The 24,903-nt window shown below is 39.5% G+C and overlaps 2 protein-coding genes across 2 annotated transcripts; one reads left to right on the forward strand and one right to left on the reverse strand.

The window, feature by feature from the left end:
• Positions 1–372: 372 nt before the first annotated feature.
• LOC115805881 (photoreceptor-specific nuclear receptor-like) lies at positions 373–3,617 on the reverse strand. Its single transcript, XM_030766579.1, has 8 exons — positions 3,527–3,617; positions 2,724–2,874; positions 2,526–2,629; positions 1,985–2,275; positions 1,465–1,646; positions 884–1,124; positions 638–743; positions 373–505 (listed from the first exon to the last, which is right to left on the reverse strand). Exons 1-8 carry the CDS (start codon positions 3,615–3,617, stop codon positions 373–375), a joined length of 1,299 nt encoding a protein of 432 aa, XP_030622439.1.
• Positions 3,618–13,283: 9,666 nt separating this feature from the next.
• Positions 13,284–24,123, forward strand: LOC115804425 (E3 ubiquitin-protein ligase arih1). Its single transcript, XM_030764853.1, has 14 exons — positions 13,284–13,699; positions 14,665–14,732; positions 14,945–15,089; positions 15,662–15,754; positions 17,472–17,527; positions 17,635–17,701; positions 18,325–18,431; positions 21,753–21,795; positions 21,948–22,019; positions 22,158–22,288; positions 22,521–22,578; positions 22,717–22,977; positions 23,493–23,605; positions 23,914–24,123. The coding sequence occupies exons 1-14, from the start codon at positions 13,418–13,420 to the stop codon at positions 23,996–23,998; spliced, it is 1,581 nt and encodes a 526-aa protein (XP_030620713.1). The 5' UTR covers positions 13,284–13,417; the 3' UTR covers positions 23,999–24,123.
• The last annotated feature ends 780 nt before the right edge of the window (positions 24,124–24,903 follow it).

Genomic DNA, 24,903 nt, shown 5'->3' on the forward strand with positions numbered 1-24,903 from the left:
TTTTGAACATCCGAAACACAGAGGCAAAGTTTATTATCAAGGCTCAGAGACTAACATTCAAAACATGTCATTTATGAATCACAACCAGACACATCTCAAAAATACACATTCTTTAAATTAAATGTAAATTCACATGGAAACTAGAACCAGTTACTATTCACGTTCTAACTAAATAACACAAAACTTTACCACTTGACATTTTTTGTTAAATGTTTGTGAGTTCCACTTAAGTTAATAACAAAGCAGTCATGGAATAAATTAGCATTGTTCGAGAAGACTTGCATAAATACAGAAACAATTAACACTATTCTCCTGTAACTCCCTTACGGTACAAAACCTGCTTCCCTATGTCTTTCTATGAAGTCAGGTGTTTTAATTCTTGAACATGTCACACAGGAGTTTCTCCATAGGTGTGTTGCCAATAGTTCTGTGGAAAAACAGCAGCTCAATGCGTTCAGAGTTGATGAAGCGTAGAGAGGGCAGCAGTAGCAGCAGTTTCCCAAACCTGCACAGAGACAGCACAGAGCACTGAGTACTGAGAGCTTTAGAGTACACAATGACATTGCTCTGTGTGTGTGTGTATGTGTGTGTGTGTATGTGTGGGGATGTGTACAATCATTTGAGAGATGTTTTTTACCTTGCTGATTGGCTGGAGTAATGTGTCCGTATATGCTGCCCCAGCATCACTTGTGATTGGTCCTGGAGGTTTTCTACCTGCTCAGGGTCTTTCAAACCTCTGGTCTCTGCTTCAGCCAGAGAGAGAGAGGGAGAGAGGGAGAAAAAGAGAGAGAGAAAGAGAGCGAGAGAGACTCAGTCAAATATCCCGTGGTTAAAGTAATCACTGAGCACTGCTGAACGACTGGTTTATATGACCGTCCCTCACCTGGCTTGAAGAGGACAATGGCTTTTAAACAGGCAAACTCAGTGGGATCTACAGCGAGGGCTTTGAATCGACTGAAGACCTCCTGTAATACACGGAGGTCTGCCCCCACCATGCTGGTCTTGCCCTGCAAGGTGGGTGCAAGGTCAGGCAGGGAGAGCAGAGGGCAGCTGTCTAGTGGCAAAGACCACTGGATGGCACACAGCAGGAAAAGCTCACTCCACGCCTCCTCTAGTAAGATCACCTGGGTAACCAAAAAATAGTGTCATCATCACAATTTGAACATTAGGTCAAGGCAGATGTTACAATTATCAGCATACATGGATGGTTCTTTAATGGTTATTTTCCTCATTTATTCCTAAATTTGACTTTCACTGCAAATTTTACCCAACCATAAATGACACAGTGCAGAAGTGTCAGCCATGATAAAAGATGCCTTATTCTTTCATTGATTCACTTCTTGCTCTGGCACCACCCTACTATGTCATGGTTTTGACCTAGTGGATGACTTTATACATTGCAGATTCAATATGCGGGGTGAATAATTTTGTTCCTTATTTGAATGTCTGTTTACAGATCCATACCTGGTCTCTAAAAGGAAGGTTGGAAAACACTGGCAGGTTCTTTGCCCACTTCACAGACATGAAGAGCAGTCGTGCAGAAGTCTCGTAAACATTTTCAGCAGTGCTGGATGGGTAGAGAGACAGATGGTACTCTGATGACACACGCTCTGGCTCGTTACTCGTCACATCAATGTTCTCATCCACTGCAATTCAGAGAGTCCTTATCAGATATGTACAAAACACACAGACCCACATACAATAACACACACGCATAAGAAGATAACATTCAGTCGTCATTGCTGCTTATTCAATGAAATTTTACTGTATTTCCAAAAGCCTTCAATTATGTGACCGTTTTTTAAATTGAGGCTGTTCTTCCCTAAGGTGAATTTTACAGGAACAGGACATTGGTATGAATTTTGTGTAAAGAGAACCTTATCACGGTCCGTTTCTGTGTCCGCACTGTTTGGTGTTTGATGTTTAGAATGAAATTTAACACCAGCACTCCCACCAAGCCGTCTCGCCGATTCCCCCAACTCACCATCCTCAGGCTCCAGCTTGGCGCAGGTCTCAGCAGTCATCAGACTGGCCATGAATCTGTGGTTGTTCTGGGGGCTTGGCGGCCGTGGGGGAGGCAGGGAAGAGCTGATAGAGGAGGAGGTAATGTGAGGCCGGGTGATGACAGAACAAGTGGAAGAAGATGAGGAGGAAGAGAGGGAAGAAGAGGAGGTGGGCTCTCGTGTGGTTGCAAGGTGCTCCTTCTCTGTGTCCATGTCGAGGGAGTCAAGACGCACTTGAGCCGTGCTGCGTGGCTGACGCTCATTTTGAACAGCTGAGAAAAAGACATTTGGGAAGGGAATGAAATCTGAATTCACGCTAGGCTTATGCATGACCGAATTGTGCCTTTGGAGATTCAATTTTAAATCATTTATTGTTTTTAGTAGTTTCCCGCTCTGTGACTTTTTCATTTTGCCTTTAAAGATTAAAGGTTTTCTGTAGTGAGTATACACAGCTGTAAATCTAGAAAACGTATTATCGAACATAAAGAGTTTAGTAACTATTTATTCACTGTGCAGTCTCACCATCCTTATTCATGCCTGCTTGGAGACACTTCTTCAGTCTACAGGCCTGGCACTGGTTACGATGAGCCTTGTCCACTGGGCACATGCCTGTTCCAGCCTGGCACCTGTTAGAGCAAACATTTTAAAACAAAGATTAGGCTGGATGAAAAATGGAGACAGTGTATTGGTGTGTAGACTGTGGATTCTCTCATTCCTCACCTGTAAATGAGACGCCTCCTCACACTACGCTTGAAGAATCCACTGCAGCCGTTACAAGCATAAATACCATAGTGTTTGCCACTGCTGGTATCCCCACACACCTTACAAAGCAATCCTGGGCTCAAGGCCTTCCCTGGAGCAGGACTCTTTGCTAGAGGGCATGAGAAAGAAAGAGTTAAGGAGGCAGCGAGAGACAAGGTGTGTTTTATTTCAGAGATTGGTTTGTTGTCTGTGGTCTAAGACTGCATTGATAATAAGAACTCAATGCCTAGAGCTGAACTCCAAATCATGTATCACTCTTAGCATGCTGTCTAACTCTTAGCATGCTGATGCGAAATTATTTGAAGACTATGGAAGTATTATTCGAAATAATTTGATAAGTTGATATCACTTTAAAAGTAATGCTGTGGTCTTGGTTCGGGTTTTCAAATGCTGACAATTTTACATTTAAATAAACTAAAAATTTTGTTAAGCCTTTGTGCCCCTGTTTGTCTCAGCAGTTATGATATTCAAATAGATTCACAAATAATCAGTTCAATTAGCATAGTTTTGGAAGGATCCCACACAGAAATTGCCTCCCATTTAAAAGTCTAAATAGATGTGAAGCAAACTCACAAGCATTTACGGCCCTTTAATTGTTGATGGAACAAAATCTAAAATTAGTATGGAAGTTAACACATTCTTGCAGGTGCTTTGTGAATGTGACAAGCAGCATGAAAGTAGAAGTTCAGAAAGTGAACCTCAAACAGCTCAGCCATGATGAGCAGTCTGTTGCATTTTAGATGTGTCCCTGGATCTCTTACCTCCTCGGCTGTCGTCTGTGCCGCTGCTGCCTGGTGACTGCGAGGGGGAAGCAGAGGAAAGCAATGGCAGTTTGGAGAGGTGGTCCTCCATTGTGCAGGGAGAGAAAGAATGGAGAAGATAAAAGACAAAGGTGCCCAAAGTAGCGGTTCAATTTAGCCCTGCAACTGGCCTGTCAGGGTCTCTTCTGCCGGCAAAAAGTTGTCACTGGATGTATCTGAATCTTTGTCTCTTCAGAGAAGATCAAAGTTTAGATAGTCCTCTCCTGTATTGGTCAAGATAAAGTCATATACCCAGACGCCCAGTAAAACGGTTCTCCACAACTCTCAAAGAGAGGTGAATCCTCTTTTTCATTCTAAAATTTCCCTTTATTTTACAATAAATTTTCCTGCCTCCTTACAGAGAGGGAGTAGTCCAGCTCTTGTGCTGGATGTGCTGGATTTTTGATCAGTGGGACTGACGCTGACTTTCCGACTGTCGTTGAGTTAGGAAACCTCTGTAGCACAGGAGCAGTGGAAGTTTTTTGCTGTCCACCACTTGTCTGTTGTCCTGTGTGTGCTAGTCCATGTAAGAGAATGTCTGTGTGTGTCAAGGCGGGTCTTCTAAAAGGGGGTGAGAGGATTATCAGCAAATGCTGTGTAAGCACATGATTATTCATCCCCTCTTAATCTTTACTACCCAAACAAGACTGCATCAAATTGCCAATCAAACCACAGCAGGTGAAGGGTCTACATGATGAATGGGGGGTAAAAAATGAAAAGGAAAAAAAAAAAACGGTTCAAAAAAACAAAGGGGGAGGTCCTGAGACTTAACTGATGTAATTTAAGACCTGTTCCTCTCTCTCTCTCTCTCTCTCTCTCTCTCTCTCTCTCTCTCTCTCTCTCTCTGTGTTGATATAGATCAGTCAGCACTGCTCTTCAGTTTCTACAGCATTTAAAGGGGATGATTACTCTGCCTGAGCATTATTATGTTTGCCGGCCCTTCAATTTGTATTGGTCCCTCTGTCTGAACCTCTAAGAGTCCAGCTCCAATTCCCTGCTGTATATTTGATCTGTATGATTGCTCCTTATTCATTCAGAGACCTAATGTTTGCTGAGGTGCCCAGCCACCCATTAACTCTCATTATACTGGTTTTGACTGGACATCTCTTCTCCCTTATAGACAGACTGAATAATTGAATATTAAATTACCAAAGTTTTTTGTGTTAATTTAGTCTGTACCCTGGGGACAGGAGCCGTGTCAATGCATTACTGAAAGACCAGCATGCCAAAGTATGGTCATTTTTAAATGCTTTGTGCATGCTTGCCAAATCAAATGTGAATTATAAATAGTCTGATTAACCTGTGACTTGATATTCTAAATTGAGAATGACACCCCTCTCAGTGAACATGCCATTGTGGGAAAACATTATTTAAGAGAATTCATAAATAGAGATACAAGTAATTTCAATAAATTAAATCTGAACTTTACCAATAATTTTAATAATTATATTAATATAAATAAATGAAACAGATCAAAATATACAGTATCACAATTTATGCACTTATTTACAAACACTAAAAGCCCCTTATTCGTTATTTTGAACACTATTGCAAGAGTAACTCTACCAGGCTGTCTTTGGTAGGAATCCTGTTATGAAACCCGTGAATCTATTTGAGGGATATTTGGCCTCTCCGCAGAGTCTTTCAAGAGCCTTCAGATACATCAGTTCATAGTTGTTAGGTGCCTTCTCCAATTCAAACCGCAAATCTTTGAACTTGCCCAAAGATGGAGTCTAATATGGTTTTGGTAAAGCAATCTCTTTCATGTCAGCCTATGATTTGTAGTTTGATTTTGAGGTACCTGAGAGCTTGATTATTGTCGAGCATATTGTCCATTACCTGTATTAATAATTTTAAGCAACTCTCAGTACTCACCATGAACATGGATGATTTTGGATGGTACTCCCCCATTTGCATGTTGGGTTTTGTTCTGTCTCTTTCAGTTTGACAGAGCAATGTAACATCTGTTTTCCATTTGTCCTCTTATCCAATAGTGATCCCTACACATCAGACTAATTAGGCTGAGTTATGTATTAAATTATTGGTAGATTCTGACAGCTAGTAACTTGCAGAGAATAAATTAAACTAAGGCTAAGAGACACATATTGAATTAGGATCCCTATATCTTCTCCGTCTGTTTTCTTTGCTTATACTGCAAATATAAAAGAACACACCACCATGATATTACAGTTTAGATTACAGATTATAAAATTTGCAGAGATCAATTTACAAACTTGCAGGGAATGGTGAGAACCCCAATAATATTATAATAATATTAATCATAACAATCCGTGTTACTCTTAGAAATAAATGTACATGCATTAGCAAAAGTTCCAAAATTTTGAAAATGAGTACCAGTGTTATAGATATAACTGGATTTCGACTAAATTTTCAACAGTTGGTTTTCTCTGTCCATTGTTATTCATCATAATCCCTGATTTGACAGAAATCTGTCATCTAATGCAGAATGTTTTATTGAGCGTGTGTCAAGTTAAAATAAGATAATGCCTTAATATATTTGAGCAGCTTTGTCTAATTACAGAGCTCAGGCGGTACTAATTAACCAGGGAAACAATATGTATTACATTAGAGCAGATGACATACAGTGTATTATCCTGAGGAACAGACTTGAGAACAGATGTGCTATGACTTCCATACCAAAAGGCCCTGTCCTTGTCACACATATTAAAGACAAAAACACCAAACTATACAATATTGAAAAGGAATGGTCAGGACTTGAAATTTCAAATATTTCATAGTCAAGTGAGCTGCGGAGACAAGGGCTTACTTTAAGGAATTTTGTGTCGTATCACAACAAAATTGTGATATTGCAAGATATTACATGGACATGCTAAAAGAGCTTAAACCTCTGCTGTTTATGGTAATCTAAACACATATTGATACCAAATATTAGAGCAAGTACAGGGCAGAGCTTGTTATGTAACACACATGCTTGGTTCACTGCAAAGCTGTTGAGCGGCAGTCAACGGAGTTTGAGCGTAAGAGAGTCTTGCTTAGGTGAGCAAACCAGAGATTATGGCAAGACAAATAGATTAGGATGGGACCAGTCTAATATTAGGATTCAAAGAACGATCAAATGAGATTAAGACTGTTATGTAATAACAGTGGCTCATGTTCATGACATTTATTTCATGTGTTACAGGCATGTTCCTCAACACGTTTGGTAATTATTAGCATGATAATGAGTAATGTCACAGCTATGTCATGTTGCACAAACATGACATAACGTCACTTTCAATGTGATTTTTCTTTTTCCTTCTTCTTCCTCTTCTTTTCTTGTGTGTTTCTTTCGTTGTGGTTAATGTATACTAAGCTGAACTCTGACTACGGCTGCATGGACCTTAGACGTGTCCAATTTTGGTACCACATTAAAAACTTTGGCATGTCAGTACCATTTATGAGATAGTGGCTCTTATAGGTGATGATCATGTGGTGAATTAGACAGGGGAGTCAGGAGAAGAGAGCTGTAAATCTGATCTGCCAAATGCTGACAAAGGTGACCACAGTTCTCCCTAAACAGTTATTATATAACCAGTGGCTGTGACCATGTTCTCACAGACCAGCTCTGACACAGGTGAGGACATATGGGCTCCCCAGGGAGCACTGTTGCAAAGACATCCTGTTATTTTGTATCATGCCTTTTTTCTGTTATGCAGTTTTTGATCACCACACTGCACTACATTTTTTGCACTGTTCAAACAGAAACGTCCCGGGGCAAAATGATGCAGAGAACTGAGCAAAACAATGTGTGAAATAAACACAGAAAGAAAATATGTTGATGACAATCATTTTGTGGCTCTTGCATCACTCTTGCGCCATATTCTGAGAGGCGTCCGTCGTGGTACAGGATGTCACATGTAATCCACCTCTGACACCCATCCCCTACCTTTACGAAACTATTTGCAACTCCATCCCCTCCTCCCTGCCTCCCACCGTGCAGTCCTGACCTAGATCTCTGACAGTAAACAGCTGCCGCCCAGAGCACTGACATGCTGCTGTCAGCAGAACGGAGAGAAGGAACGAAGGATGAGTAGGATAAATGTCAGATCTCTCCTTTACTGATCCTTATGAGGGCGCTGAAGGCCCCACAGACTGTTTCAGGCGACCAACAGCATTTAAAATGGCCTAATCTTATAGCTAGTGCAAAAAGTATCTACAAAACTCAACAATAGTTAGAACTTCGAAGCCTGAATCTGAGTGTCATACTATCAAAACATTAAACAATAATCTGGATTGTCCAAATAAACTATTGTAAATAAACTTTTCATTTATGTTTCTGTGTACATACCAATGCGTTGCATATCTATCCCCTTAACTGCACAATTTGACACAAATTTATGTTTGTTATCCTTATGAATGACAGCTGCTGTAAGATAGTGCAGTTATTTTGATTATGCACACAACTTTTATGCATGATGTCATAATCAGTGAGACAGAACCCTGAAACATGTATATGCTGATGGCTTTAACTGGCCTTGATATTTGATAGCTACAATCAAGGATGATCATGAAAAAAAAATATATATATATATAGACATGGACAATATCAGTTTGTCTTCAAATGACTTAATATGAGAAAACTCACCCAGTGGTGGGACTGTGTTGCCCATTCTTATAAAAAGAAATTGTTCTTCATTATCTCTGTCTTTTTTAGAACCATATAGTGCAGTTTGGCACTACTTTGATATGTATTCATCAAGAGGCATATTGCCTGTGAAGCAGTGTTTCTATATTCAGCTGTTTACTGTGACAGGATGCTTCTACTGTATACTCAGTTAGTCTCTCCATTGGAAAACTCTTATTTTCAGTTAGTCACTGTGGTGAAATGCTTCAATATTCAGTTATTCACTTCAGAGGAATACTTTTATACTCAAATACTCACTGGAATGGAATGTTTATATGTTCAGTTATTTACTCTAATGGAGCTGTCCCATATTCTGATTTTCTGTGACAGAACTCCTGTACATCAAGTAATTTACTGTGGTGGAATGAACGTATATTACATTAATCAGTGTAAAAGAAGGCTGCTACATCTTTAACTATGGCAACACTGAGATGTGTCCAGTCCATGTGACATAGTACTAAGTCACTGTGTGTCATCATTACACCCCTTACCTTGTAAGAGTGATTGAAGATAGACAGACAGAAAATCACTCATTATTAACACAGCAACTGTCATATCTACAGCTATCACAGCACCTATCAAACATCATATTGAGATCATATTGTTTTTTAATATTAAATCTGTGAAAGAACAGATCCCAATAAACGACTGTTTTTATGAAAACAGATAGATAGATAGATAGATAGATAGATAGATAGATAGATAGATAGATAGATAGATAGATAGATAGATAGATAGATAGATAGATAGATAGATAGATACTTTATTCATCCCAAGAGAAATTTGATTTTTATATGTGTGGTACATTAGATACTGCCCTTGTTAGATCTGAACGTATGCAGATTACATGACAGAAAAGTCTGTCTGAAGTCTGACTGAAAACTGTTTTCTAATTCTCTTAAACAAATTATCTTATTGAAAGGGAGTGTGTGTCATAAAAATGGCTGACTGACATGATTCACACTGAATAGCATCACATCATGGTTCTGTAACTACGTGGAAACTGAATGCACTCACACAATGAACTACTGTTAATTAACCAAAGTGAAAATGGAATAATGGCAAAGAGCAGATGATGGTTAGTTTGAAGTGCTGGAATTTATTTAACCATGTTTCTGAAGCTCCATCCTTCCATGAGTGTGTGTATGTGTGTGTGTGTGTGTGTGTGTGTGTGTGTGGTCAGAACAATGACCAACAAGGATTAGACACCTAGAGCCATCTGTTGTATACAATGACTAAAAGACTAAAATGGGGAAATCCATATCCTTGGTAAATAATACTGTGTTATAAGCTCATTTTAAGATGTAAACTGAACATTAGACAGATTTAATGTAAAGACTAGTGAGCTGCTGAACAAGCAAGAGGGGAGCTTAATATATATGTATAATGACTGTTTTCTCTCTCTCTCTCTCTCTCTCTTTCTCTGTCTTTCTTTCTCACTAATCCTTGTGTTAGCACCATGTTGTGAAAGTGTTTCAGTTTCTTTCCTCTTCCTCTAAAGTTATTAAAAAAAGACCAAGTTTAAAATCTTAACAAGGTCTTACAACAGTGTAAGAAGTATAGACTATGTCTGACTAAAGTGGCCATTTAGATATAAAACAGAAAATGTTATCTTGAATGCTTTCTTGCGATGGTGTTAAGACAGTTGATGCAGTACATATGCTTAGTTTAATTATAATGCAATCCCTGCCTTTGGGTTTTGTTAGTGTGATATCGTTAATTTACAAACCCGCTTAATGGATTAATTGAGGGAGCTATAATTGAATTCAAGCAAAGCTGTTCCATAGACTACTCCTTATAAGGTTACAGCTAATTCCTCTCGTCCTGTGCATAACGGTTTGAGGAGTGTAAATAAACAGGTGGGCATTGGTCAGTCATTGTTCTAATGCTGCCCATGATGCTAGGCAGAAGCGTTGGTCACGGATTAGCTCTTAACTGCAAAATGCATATGTCAGTGAATGTGGGACAATCTATGTGGCTTAAGGCACAAAAACAACCACAGAAAGCCCACAATATGCTGGATCAAACACACTAAGCTGAAGAGCCCATTCCACAATACAGTGTCCAACTGGAATAACATTGCACAAGTATGTATGTGGCTTGAGGGCATCAATGTGTTTCTAATGAGCACACAACATTTAAATAATCTTTAACGCACTTCACACAGAGAATGTTTTCTAAGGGTTGTTATATACAACAGCTTACACTGAAAGTTGATAAATTACTATTTACTCTTGCAGGCTGTCATTAATACTCTTTAAGCATCTAGGTTTGTACATTAATAGTAGGATCTTTAAATTGATGCTAACCTTTATATTAGAAAGAACACTGTCTTTCAAGCATTTAGATATCACACTGATTTATATATAATGCTTTATCATACTTTTCTCCAGAACCAACAGCAAAGAAAGAATTAGCAGTGATGCAAATCAAGGCGTCCCACCTGAATGACAGTGTCTTTGTACTAAAATGCTGGCTGGGACAAATTTGGCACACTGAAATATCTCTTCATCAGTATATTCTCTCCCCCTAAGCAACAGAGGAAGGAATAAAATCTTAAATGTTTCAAGTGCTTAATTTGGAGTATACTTCCTCAGCTTTTCTCATCCTCTCTAGTTGGATATCAGCTCCCACAGTGAGTGCAAAGTAAGCCACAGTGAAACCTAAGCCAGTCAGCAAGGCTGTCCCTGGCACCTGCCATTATCTTATCTACCTTTGTCCCTCCTCGTAATTTCTCATCATGACTGATGATATCACTGTCTGATTACACCACTACAAAACTCTCACAGATCACCTTACTTCTCTGTGGCCAAAACCACCAGCTTTCCTGGCTCTTTTTGTGTCAAGTAGTGTTAATGTGAACTCCCCAATGACATTATAATATCACAGATATTAGGTTTCTAAATTGTAGAAATGATTCTGGTTTATTGACTCATTACTCATTCCATTAGTAACTGTTTTACAGGACATAGAGGTAAGTTTGGGACTCTTAAATTTTAATATAAACAAATGACTGCCGTGTATCTGCACAGGAACCATCTCTGGACATATTAAAGAAAATATTGAACTCTGTCCTTTATTTAGATCTAATGACTCCTCCTCTCAACTCAATGTGCGATTAACTTATACATTTATCAATACACATATCAAAAATGGTCAAAGAAAAGAAATATATAGGATGACATTGCTATTTTTACAGTATCTATGCTCAGGGAGACTCTGTAGTACAGATGAAGAACCTCACTGAGAGTTAGAAACGGTTGGATAAATGATTCAGAGTGCTGGACTCCTGTGTTTGAGATCAGGTCACCAACTGTCCATGAAGGAATCGGGCATGTAACCTGTGCTCTTTTCAGAGAGGGCAGTGAGCCCATCTCTCTGTGCCCCCTGTGCAGACAGATCCCCCATTACCTCTGCCACACAGACAATGCTCCATCGGCAACTGATGCCCCCGCCCCAGCTTCACGTTACCCGGGCGACAACACACTGCAACTCCTCACTGTTGTCAGCCTGGTCTCATCTCTGACCTCAAAGTGGAGGTCGTTCTGCCAATCACATTAAAGTTTCAGAGGGCCCACAGTTCCCTGTCAGGAGTGTTAACAGCAGTATTGTCTGTGTGTATGTGTGTGTGTGTATGTGTGCACTGCTCAAAGACAGAGATAATCTTGCACCAGTCAACAGCCCCCTACCCAGCTGATCCCCAAGCTCAGAGATACTGACACACCTCTCAGCTGTACACACCTGGATTCAGGAGAACTACCAGATTCATCTGAAGGAAAATTGTATATGCCGTGCAATTGGTCTCACTTAAGAAAATACAAACTAGACATGTATATATATATTTTTTTTAATTCAGAAAGACCTCAAGTTTATTGCCATTGCTGTTGTTTTGCTATGAAAATATACTTCTAACACTGCCTCAGCTGAATATGCTGTATTCACAGGAAATTTCACCAGATATGTCTGCTTGCAGTTGTTATTATCAATGAAGATCACACCACAGACATCTGTTCAGAAGAGAGGCCAAATCTCTGGGCTGGCACTCAATAATATTACAGTTGAAGATGATCAAATGATTACACGAAGGCTGTTAAGAAATAATCTGCAAACTGTAATTTTACCAGACAAAAGAACACCTGCTCTGAATAATCACTGTTGCCAGCAGAGACTATTAATTGCTAAGTCCAATCAAAGCTCTCAGCCAAACAAATTTGTAATTACTAACTACAACTTTGCTGAAAGGACAGAAGCCAGCAGATGATGCAACTCTTATCAGACATTTTGCATTCTATGGTGAAACTGGATGTTACCAGCTAAAGAATAAATCATTATTTTAGTCACCCTGGTTTTTAAAGAAATCTGTATAAGTAAACAATTATAATCTGTTTTACCTTATATAGTCATACAACTAGACTTTATTTGGAGTTTTGCAATGACAATGAGCTGTGTCATTGCAAAACTCCTGTGATGAATTTGAAGCTGTGATGAATTTGAAGAGTTTTGTGCTCATCTTAATGGCAGGTCATATTAAGTCTTATGAAAGCATTAATCTTGCAATATTATCTTTACATTTTTAGAATAAGAATAAGACTTAGAACAATTAAATCCAACACTCAGAGTGAACTTGTTTGAATCGAAGCGTCTTTAAAAAAAAAAAAAGAAGAAGAAGTTTTCTACCGCCACCTTGTGGTCAACCAAATTTCAAAGAAAGTAGGTTGCATGTGGACATGTCCTGTAAATATTTGACCAATACGCCGTTACATGGAAATGCACACATTTTGTCCATTTTATATTGTTGTACAAATATTATGTCTATAAACCAATTAACTGCCAGCGCCCTGAAATATATAGTCTCCCTCAAATTTAGACGTTTTCTTTTGCAGTAACTATCTGTGCACTTACATTCTCTTTTAGCATAATCTGAATTTAAGATTTATTTTTTAATATACAGAGCATGTTTAATATTAGAGGGTGTCTCTAGATATCACTTCTCCACAGTAATGACGTAAGGTCATGACGGCGCGGTTCTTTGTTGGCCCAGCAGAACTGCCAGGGATTTGCTAGCTAGCGTGTTGCCATAAAGTGCTAGCTACAGTGGAAAATTTTGAGACGAGGAATATTTTCATTCACCATATTGCTTACTTAATTTTGTTTGTTTCAGAACACATTAATACATTCCCTTGTCATAAAACGCTATTTAATAAGGAATGGACTCAGACGAGGGTTACAATTATGAATACGACGATGAGGAAGAATGCAGCGAGGACAGCGGTGCAGAGGAACCCGAAGACGACACCTTGGATCTCGGAGAGGTGGAGTTGGTTGACCCGGTTGTGGCCGGCGGTGAGCGAGATGAGTGTGGTGAGACTGGAGGCAGTGGCCTTGTGCCTGGTCAGGATGAAGAAGACTACCGATTCGAGGTTTTAACTACTGAACAGATCCTCCAGCATATGGTCGAGTGTATTAGGGAGGTCAATGAGGTCATCCAGGTGAGGTGTTTTGATTAGTTTCACTTGGAAAAACTTAGCTAGCTAGGTACTGATAGGCCTCGAGTCTGACATGGATATTTTATTTAATCGGGTTGCCAGATCGTGAAGCTGTTATTTTATAGAATAACATTACATTTTAACTTTGAAGCATATTATCTAGGTCAGATAAATCGGACTGTCTTTTGCAAAATAGTTAAGTTATGCTAGGTTGGCGAGTGTTAGCAGGTTCTGTTAGCATAACCAATTAGCTAATGCTCACTATTGACACAATTCTCCGGGGTGAAAGTTAAGACGTAAACAATCTAGCTTTCAGGGGCAGAGCAGTATTGCAATAAGGTTTTTATTTTGTCAGCGAGTCTAGCCTGAGCTAAGATGGCAGGCCAGTATGATGTTGAATTATTGCTTAAGTCACCTAAGAATAGAATTTTAACCTAGCCAAGCTATTTAACTAATCTAGGTTACATTGATCAGTGCGCATTATCCGACAACGTTAAGTTATAACTACTAGCTGGCATTCTAGTTTTCAGATGAAGTCACTGTTTTCAATCTAACATGAGCTACACTATGCTCGTTGGCTGGTGAACTACATGAACTGGGAGGCTAGTAATGCAGGAACAGGGGATTTTGCGCATTGATTGTTCATACCAAAGTATGAAAGAAGTAAAGAAGCTCTGCCCGAACAATCATGACTACATTCAAGGATAACGGAATCTTTGATAAGCATCTCGTTCCATTTCAGAAGAGAGTAACGGTACCAAGAACTTGTTGAAGTCTCGGGTTGCATTAGTGCTTGCAGAGTCTAACGTGTCCAAACTGTGGCCAGCTGTTAGCATTGTAAGGCTGTTTAACGTTAGAACAATGTGTATTGCTAATCCGAGGTTTTGGACACAACACGCCGGTTTAAGAGTTATTTAGTGAGGCAACCTGAAACTGTCTCTTCCTCATCACTTCGTCTACATTTGCAGAATCCAGCAACCATAACCAGAATACTCCTCAGTCACTTCAACTGGGACAAGGAGAAGCTCATGGAAAGGCGAGTAATGTCCGTGCATACGTCCATTTTTGTAATACTGAGGATAATTTAGATTTTTTTCTGAATGTTAAGGGTGATTAAAAACTTGTTTAACTAACAGAGACTGTCGTCTGTTTCAGCATCAGTATTTCTGTACAGTAATATACATTCACAAAAGCAGAATTCTTTGTGCTGTCTCTCTGTCTTCTAAACATTTTCTGTTTGTGCTTTAGGTACTTTGATGGAAACTTGGATAAGTTGTTCTCAGAGTGCCATGTGATTAACCCAAGTAAAAAGTCCAGGACGCGGCCTATGAACACCCGTTCCACTACTCAGGACATGCACTGTCAGATCTGCTACCTTAACTACCCAAATTCGGTTAGTAATTTTTTGTGCAATAGACAAAATTGATTTGCCACTAGAGATTAACATAGGCCAAAGCCAGAAATATTCCAAGATTCCATTTGATCCTTTTAGTCTTTGTGTTTTTTTTTTTTTTGTGATTTCTGTTAAGCGTGTCACATGAATGGCAATCATGTATGGATAAAGTTACTGTGAAGGTATACAGTTGTGGATGCTAGCAGATTGCTTGCTCCACATGCTGATGAGCTTGTCTCCTTCTTCATATGATTAAAGTAAATGCTATACCTTAAAAAAAAAACATAGTGTTCAACTTAAAATGAGATAGCCAGTGAGCATCTGCAGAATCAGAGACTCTGGAGTTGTTAATGTCTCTGCTCAGACATTAAAAACTGGCCATACGTCATTAAAACAAAAAACTGGATTTTGGTTTGAGCCTTCTTTAATTAGTGTATTGCAGTTTGTTTGTTTTTTTTTTAAAAAAAGCAAGTAGTTTCAATATTAATTTGAAATGTTTGTGGATTTTCAAAATTCTAGATTTCCCTTAGATGAGTTTCACGAGAACTAAGTATAAAATTCCTGTCTCATAGTACTTCACAGGTCTGGAATGTGGACACAAATTCTGTATGCAGTGCTGGGGCGACTACCTAACTACCAAAATCATTGAGGAGGGTATGGGTCAGGTAGGTCAAACATGAGGCCCCTTCAACTTTGCATGGGTATTAAAATGTGGTGTGTGAACATCACGAGGCTGTTTTAATCAACATAGACACCATCATTTTTCACCTGTCATTTTGTACAGTTGATGAAGAGTCAGTTTGTAGCAGTGGTAAATGTGGATTAGTTCATTCTTACTTGTTTTGAGTAAATGTACCTTTTGGTAGTGCTACAGTGTTACATTTAAAATCAGAGTGTCAGATGCACACATATAACTGAATGTTAGTTGTCAGAGCCTGTCTCAGCAAATACAACCATGTTTATTTATTTTAACATAAATAGAGAGCCACTGTGTTTAAAATAGTGGTTTGTAGAAAGTCATATGTGTTGTTCCTTCTAAAAAGTTCTGGGATCAAATCAGGTCTTCAGTAACTCCAGTTCAAAGGAGACACTAGTCACCACCTTACTGTGCTCAAGATGAACCAGCATGATTAGTTAAATGTCATTTCCTACTAGATGATGCTATTGTTAGTTAAAATGATCTCACACAGCTCTGTTGTTTTTGTACATATCTACAGCTTTAAGCTGGCTGCTTCATTAGGTATACGGCCTTTTTGTGTAAATGGTTTGAATTGTTAAGTATAAATTAGGGTTGGGCGGATGGACGATGCCGATGGCTAACAGTCGTCACGATGTTGAGCCCCCCCTCCCACTGACAGCGGGACACACCCTGCTATACACGCACACACTATAATTTCAGTGTCTCTGTTATAATGTAGAAAAATACATCTATTACTTATTTCTCATTTATTACTTATCTGCGGGGATTTCCCTGAGGATCAAGTTTAGCCATAGGACTGATGAATATGTATTTTAAGGAGTGTCAGCCAGAGAGCGCAAAAATGAAGAATGGGTTTATTCTAATTATTATAATAGCTCCTTGCGCCTGATTTACCAAAGGAAAAACAGCCAATTTTAATCACACTATTTGAAAGCATGTTTTAATTTAGGCGTAAACATAAAGATTATTTTTAAATCTACCTGGTTTGCGCCTGCCTCAGTAAATCAGGGGCAACTCTTTATTTGTATCACAAAATTGAGGATTAAAACTTACCTACAGAGCAAACTCTCCTGTTCTCTGCTATACTTGTCTTAAATAAATAATTCCTAATTGTTATATTGTTATTAACCCTTTTTCACCATGTCTCACCCTGCACAGTTAACTGAGATTATTTCATGTTTGGGAAAAGTATAATCAATGAATTATTAAAACTGTAATGACTCGAGAAAACTCTTGCTGTTTTATCGTCACATCCTGGCTGTTATAATCCTAATTTTCCACTTTGCGTTTGAAGCGGCCCTAGCTCATGCTAATTGAGCAACTTCAAATAATTAATTACAGTTTTTTCTGATTAGGTTATAATAGCCATAAAAGACAAATAAAATTTTACTATAAATCGAAATAAAAGAATGAAGGTGTTCCCAATCACACTTTTATTCAGAAAAAAAAAACAGAACAAGAGCACACTTTATAGGCTAAAACTCGGGATTTCCATTTTACATTCAAAAGGGTTCAGTTAACACAATTTAAACAGTCAAGATGTCATCGTCCATTGCGATGTTCCACTGTGGACATCACCCAACCCTAGTATAAATTCAACTTTCTTGATATTTTTGAGACTGTTGTTGTTCTGATTGGCACTTGCAACTTGGTTTAATATGAGGTCTCTGTTTTTTCTGTAGACTATTTCATGTCCTGCTCACAGCTGTGATATTTTGGTTGATGACAACACTGTAATGTAAGTAATATGAAGTCATCTGAACCTCCTGAATTGATCTGTTATGGCTGAGACTGTAATAGCTCAAAATGTATAACTGCTCACGTAGAGGATTTCTGTGTCTACAGGCGGCTAATAACTGACTCAAAAGTGAAGTTGAAGTACCAGCATTTAATCACAAATAGTTTTGTAGAGGTAAGAATCTGTCTTTCATAATTTTTATCTGTCTCTCTAAGCACATGGGAGGATTCAGTCATTTTATGCAGCTAATCGAGGGTTGACACAGGGGTTGAGTTATAGAGCAGATCAATTGCTATACTGGGAGAGATTCCTGTTTTCAGCAAATAAGTCAAGCATCACACAGTGTTGTGCCTGTTTCATAGCATTTTTCAAGCTGGGACACATAATACTAATCACTGTGATAAAAATAATACTGAATCCCCAAACACATCAAGAAAATACACCCAAACCTAACCCTGGGGAGTTCCGCCCTGGTGATTGTGACTCCTTTAAGCTACTGGGTCGCAGCCATCGCTTTTTCTGGGTGTTAGGGGTAGTATTATCTTCATCAGGGAAGTTTTAGTTGCCTATCTGGTGGATATGAAAGCATGTTCATTCTTAGCCTCAAATGCTTTCAGCACCATTTTTCTGCTATGACTTCTAAAGCTCTCTACAAAGTGTCATCTGTATCTGTCTCCCAGATGGTAAGTTTGGGGACAGGGGTTTTTGTGGTGACATCAGGAGGAACTGCAATAGAACTGATAGTGTATAAAGAGGAAGCACTTGCAGCCTCTCACTTGGTCCTCTCTCTCCTGTAGTGTAACAGATTGCTGAAGTGGTGTCCAGCTCCTGACTGCCATCATGTAGTTAAAGTCCAGTATCCTGATGCCAAGCCAGTTCGCTGCAAATGTGGACGACAGTTTTGGTAGGTGTCTCCCTGTGAGATTCTTTTTTCTATGACAGGATCAGTTTTGTAACAAGCAAAAGTGAGGGTTGTTTGTTTCAGGGACAGACAGGAATTTGGAGACCACGTCCCCTCAAAGACTGTTACGTGATATAAAATAGGCTTGACTAGACTTGAGTGAAGAGAGATTTTTTACCGATGTTATTTGCAGATTATACAATGATTCTAAAATCTACAGACTTAAATTCCCTATTGAAGAAAGAGATGTCTCAGAATTATCACAGATGGAGTCAGCTGTTTATCTTTATCAGATATCAGAGAGCCTGTTGATTTATGACCAAATGGCCTGTAGTTGCTTACCCCGAAACCTCCACCTGTTTGATTAAATCAGATGACATGTCATATTTTCTTATTGACATGCACATGTCTGGCATGCAGGTGACAGCCAAAATCAAAGGAACGCTTGAGTAAAGGAGAGCGGTCCAGAAACTGGTCTAGAGTTAGTTAAGCAGTTAACATCCTATCACGCTTAGAGTTATGCTTGGAAACCGTTATTTTGGCTACTGTGACTGTAGAAAGAGATTTGAGTTTGAAGGAGGGCTTACTGGAAGGGCACATATGGCACGAGATAAAAGCTGCCCAGTTTGGTAATTTTTTTAATGGGGAGAAATGGCAGAGGTGACTTCATCATGGAAACCTGAGGGAAGAGCTTCATTCACCATGGTCATTGTGATCAGAAGTGCATACTCCTTGTCTAAGACTAGGCCAGTATGTTTACTGCAGATACTCGTCTAGAGTGAAGTTAGGCAGGTTCATCAAGAGGAGTCTGTTGAGAATTTCACAGAAAGGTATACTACTGATCATTTTGCAGTGCATTTTCTATCCCTTATTGGCTTGCTTGACTCCCTCCACCTCATCATTTTGTACATAAGTTGTCTGAAACCAGGGATCCATCAGAGGCAATGGCATGAGTTCATCTGTGACTGAGTCACTGTATTTGCTGTTGAAGTTCTGCAGTGTGCCTCTTCTCTGGCTGGGGCACTATGTATGCTGTTGAGGCACTGCAGTGTGGTGCTTTGGTTGTATGACTGTTGTTAAATGAGTGGAGCACTGGTTTGGGGTAGAGCATTCACACACATGCTTTACCAGAGAATGAATGATCAGCAAACTCTTATAGTGGACTTACAGCTTTATTCACTGACTCCAACATGGCTACGCCTTGCCACATAGCTCCCGGCTGCCTGGTTTTCTTATCTGAACCCAGGACCTGGGCTATAGTTTTGCTTTGCCCCATGAACCGTTCTGTTGTCTTTTGCCTTGATTCCCACCTGGTCAGGGAATCTGTAATGAGCTGATGAGTGGGTCGTGTAAGGGAAATCTGGAGCCTGGAGAGTTGCTAAGTCTGAGAGACAACTTCAGATGTGATGAATCAATCTTGTATTTCATGCAGCACGGGAGAAGTACGCCTCTGAGTAGAAACACAGTTCACACTAAAGTATGCAGTTCTCTGATTAAAAAAAGAGAAGTACATAGTTGATATAGAATGAGACAAAAGAAAAAATCTTGTTGAGGTGGCATGATGTGGAAGTGGGACTAGTCTGTCTAACTTTCTGAACTCCCCCACACAACATGTTCTCGAGGGAAGGCTGCATAGTCAGCCTGAAACGCTTCTTCCCTGAACCAGCCCTGACCTTCCTTCTTCTGTAGGCACCTACTGTCACAAGAGCAGATGTGGTACTTCCACACAACTTTCTCTCAATAACTTCCCTTTGTCTGACATATGCTTTTATTAATTTCAGACTGTGACAGATGGTCACGGCCCAGCATCCCTTCAACAGTTTCACTTGTCTAATCTAAAATACTTTCACCCAAGGTTACAGACAGTTCAAGCAGTGACAGATTCTCTTGTTTTGATAAAGGTTACAACAGATCAATACATTTTTTCCCCACATTCTCGTATAACTCTTTTTCTTTGTTACTTTCCACTGTTCAACCTAAAATGACACTTAGTATCGTAGCTTAAGACTTTATTAGGCAGAATATATGCTCAGGCAGTATTAATGCATATATATTTTCCACAGTAGGCCAATCATAGCCTGTACTGAAGCCATGCCTTCTTTCCTTCCAGCTGAACACAACTGTATTGCACACCCCAGTTGCAGAGTCAGCCCATGGAGCATTTACACCATTTTCTGTTTTCAAACAGAGCAAGGAAAGAACATTTGAATGGCATGGTCTAATCTTTAATGTCACAAAGGCTGAATTCACACATTGTGTTGGAGTGTCATTTCCAAATAAGCCTCATTTCTTTTTGGCAAAAAATATGAAAAAATCCCCACCTGACATAATCGTTCTAATGTATGCAAGAAACCCTATTATAGCATGCATTTTCATTTAGACACTTCATTTAGACACTCCAAAGCACTGGAGGTGGGTCCACTGGTTCAGCCTTGACTGTGTTACTTCCACTTTAATTAGTCTCAGTAATCTGTCTCTCTTCCCTAAGCTACCAAAAAGCCAGTGCATCTTTAAGTGTGATCACAAGTGTGACCATCAGAGAAGTAGCGTGTCTGGAGGCAGACGCTTGGTAGTGTCCCCTCTGGTAATGTGGTAAACTGTTTGGCTCATGTTCAGTTCAAGGGCAGCCTGTGACTATTGTGGTACAGTGAAGCAATATTTGCTCCACCTGCTTCACTACTCATTAGTACAGAAGAGTATTTGGGCCACTTATGAAAAAAATGGCAGTCAAGTGCTGGAATAAGTCTGTTGTGCTGCCACTTTCAGGACCCCCCCACCTGAACCAGTTCCATAAGATTGAAGTGACATTACCACCTTTCTCTGGAAAGAGTTCATCCACACAAGCAATGCTGCCTGTCTCCATCCTCAAACAAAGTTTTTTTTTGTGCACAGGCGTGTAACTGATCTGACTGGGGGCAGTGTAGTTTTTCAGACCAAGGGGACCTGAGGTTTTCTTTTTTTTTTTTTTTTTTAATTTTCTCGTTGTTTTGATCAACGGAATGTTTAACTGTAGCATTTACTAATATTTTAATATTACATTTTGATTTAGATATTTGGCATATTGCATTAATACAGTAACTCAAATGAAATGATGTATGCAAAAAAAAATGTCCAGCGCTCCATCACAGCACCAGCTCTCGGGCTACAGGGCCCATCCTGAATGTCTTTCGAAATAAGTACTGCGTGAAAATGATGTAATCTATAGTGCTCTTAATGGGAGTACCTTTTGTTGGGATCAATGTGTCCAATTTCCCATCAGTCATTATGGTTGTGTGTGCATTTACTCGCCTGCTATACCATGTTACCATGTGGTCTTTTATCCAGCTTCAACTGTGGAGAGAACTGGCATGACCCCGTAAAATGCAAGGTATGTTCAAGTCTACCCTAGTTTTATGTGGCCAGATGTTGAGTGGTTCGCTCTGATCTGTCTCACAGTGTCTAGAATGTTGCTATTCTGTTTGACATATTAGTAAGTGGTTTTCAGTGGTGCCTGTTAATTTATATTTTTATGTTATACAGTGGTTAAGGAAGTGGATAAAAAAATGTGATGACGACAGTGAAACCTCTAACTGGATTGCAGCAAATACAAAGGTACAGGGGTGAATTTTCAGTCAGTTTTTTCATCTTGTTTTCCGTGTTCGGCTTTAGGGTTTTCTCATTTTAAAATATCCGAGTAATACTTTGATTAAAGTATTGTAGATCCTGCTAAATGCTTTTTATTTTCATCAGGAGTGTCCCAAATGTCATGTGACCATTGAGAAGGATGGAGGCTGTAATCATATGGTGTGTCGTAACCAGAATTGCAAGGCTGAGTTCTGTTGGGTCTGTCTGGGCCCTTGGGAGCCTCATGGCTCTGCCTGGTGAGTGCTACATTACACTGTCAGAATGCCTCTGTGTCTGACTTTTTAGTCAAACTTGGTTTTTTTTTTGGAGAAGGTGCCGTTTCATTTTTTCCATTTGAACTTTTTTTTTTTTTTTTAGCTCATGTCTCATGTCCAGTAACAGTCATCACTTTTCATTTAAGATTTGCTTGTGTTGCAACACTGTTGTAGTTGAAATTTAGTTGTTTGTTTTTGTTTTGTTTTTAAACAGGTACAACTGCAATCGCTACAATGAAGACGATGCAAAGGCTGCCAGGGATGCACAGGAGGTAATCACAGTCAGTGTTCTCAGGCCAGCTCCTTCCTCATCTTACATATATGTCATACATGCACGGATTACATTGGTTATAGTGGTGTGTAATGTGCAGAAGTGTACTGGAATGTAAACTCAGCTGTGCCTTCTGCAGCGCTCCCGTGCTGCTCTGCAGCGCTACCTGTTCTACTGCAACCGCTACATGAACCACATGCAGAGCCTTCGTTTTGAGCACAAGCTGTACGCTCAGGTCAAGCAGAAGATGGAAGAGATGCAGCAGCACAACATGTCCTGGATCGAGGTGCAGTTTCTGAAGAAGGCTGTGGACGTGCTGTGTCAGTGCCGCTCCACGCTCATGTTCACCTACGTCTTTGCCTTCTACCTCAAAAAAAACAACCAGTCCATCATCTTTGAGGTGAGAAGGCTGCTTGTCAGTGTTCTTCAGTGTGTGTGACTGTTGGGCCCTTGCACTGGTTACATCCAGGAACAATACTCGTATACATTTAGTGAAATCAAAAAAGTGAAGTGTCAGCCGTGTTATCCTTCAGTTTAATTTGAGTCTAATTCTTGAGTGTCATTCCTGATTCACTTACCCAGAAATCTCAGAGTCCACACAGAGTCTGTTCGTAAGTGAATACTGTTGTTTACAATGTCATTATTCACACATGTGCGCTGCTCAGAATGATTCAGGCAAGATTTCATTCCTGAGTTGCTTCAGAAATATGAAACCTCCAAAATAGAAATTAATTATTAGTCACTTAAGAGTGTCAAATAAATGATTACATGTAAACATCCCTCTGTACACATACATTTTATAGATGTTTGAAGGGAATTGCAGCTGCTTTTGTGACATTGCCTATATGTATCTAAACAAAACAACTCACAACACATTATATTTCTATCTCTCTCAATTCCTAATCTTTTCCCCAGAACAATCAAGCAGATTTGGAGAATGCCACCGAGGTGCTTTCTGGGTACCTTGAGAGGGATATCTCCCAAGATTCCTTGCAGGACATCAAACAGAAAGTGCAAGATAAGTACAGGTGAGTTTGTCAACTGTGCCATTTACATTCACAACATTAACACTATAGTTACTCTGTCTGATGTCGGCTCGCAAGAATCGATTAAGATGCAAGTATCAATTAAGAGTTATTCATCGAGGAGCTCAAAGCTAAGTCATTTGTAATTGTAATTCTCAGCTCTAAGGGCATCGCGAATGAAATTGTGCACTATTGTTCTTTGCCATTAAGGACTCTAACCAATCATCATCATCATCATCATCATCAAAAAAAATGATGCCGTTGTGGTGTTTTTGTCATTTACGTCAGTTTTTTTTCTTTATCGTCTGTAGATACTGTGAGAGTCGGCGGCGGGTGCTGCTGCAGCATGTGCATGAGGGCTATGAGAAGGACTTATGGGAGTACATAGAGGACTGAGGCGCAGCCTTGTGGAGGAGGAACTTTGCAAACCTCTCAGACAGGCTACAGGGCTGTGGCAGTTCATCCCGGCTCCAATCTCAGTCACCACCACAGATCCTCTCCATTCTGCATCTTTTTTTGTGGCTCTTGGAAATGTTTTTATTAAGAATTTAAATTAATTTTATTGAAATAAAAGATAGAACATTAAAAAATTCTTTCACCAGTATTGCAGTTTGCAGCAGAGTTGATTGTTAAGACAGCCAGGAAATGTATTTTTCCTCTCTTCCATGATTGTTATGGAAATATCCTTTATTCGTCAGTTCATTTTTCAGTATATTTGCAGTTCTGTTCTTTTAGTTGTATGCTATTTTAGCTTTATTTGAAATACTCAGTGAAGGAAAGTGGCTTATTCAATGCATAGCTCTACCGGCCCCAGGGCATGTGTTATAGGAATGCCTGGTAGAGTTTTGAATGTGAGGAAAGTGTGAAAAGGGAAGTGGTAAGTGGTATTTCAAGCTGTAAATAACGCACATGCATGGAACTTGGAGTGGGACACATTTACATTATTTCCTTTGGGTGTATTTATTCTTTGCTGATATTCAAGAAGATTTGGGTTGCATTGTGGCAGAGGTACTTGTCTGCTTTCCTTTTGTTTTGTTTTTTGCTTTTGTTTTTGTTTGTGTTTTTCTTCTCTGTTTTGTTTTTCGTTTTTTCGGAAGACTTGGATGCTGGATGAAAAACACAGGACAGAAGGACAGATACACAGTATCAGCTCTCACAAAGAGATATTTAAGGCAAAAGACGCCTTAACCATTGCACTAATCTCACTCCAAGCAGCTTAGTTAGCTTCTTAAACACTCCTACAGTGAAAGGTAGCAGTACAGTCTTTAGGAGGAACAGACAGGAGGCATGGAATAGCTGAA

This window comes from Chanos chanos, chromosome 2 (assembly GCF_902362185.1).
Source record: "Chanos chanos chromosome 2, fChaCha1.1, whole genome shotgun sequence".
Classification (NCBI taxonomy): Eukaryota; Metazoa; Chordata; class Actinopteri; order Gonorynchiformes; family Chanidae; genus Chanos; species Chanos chanos.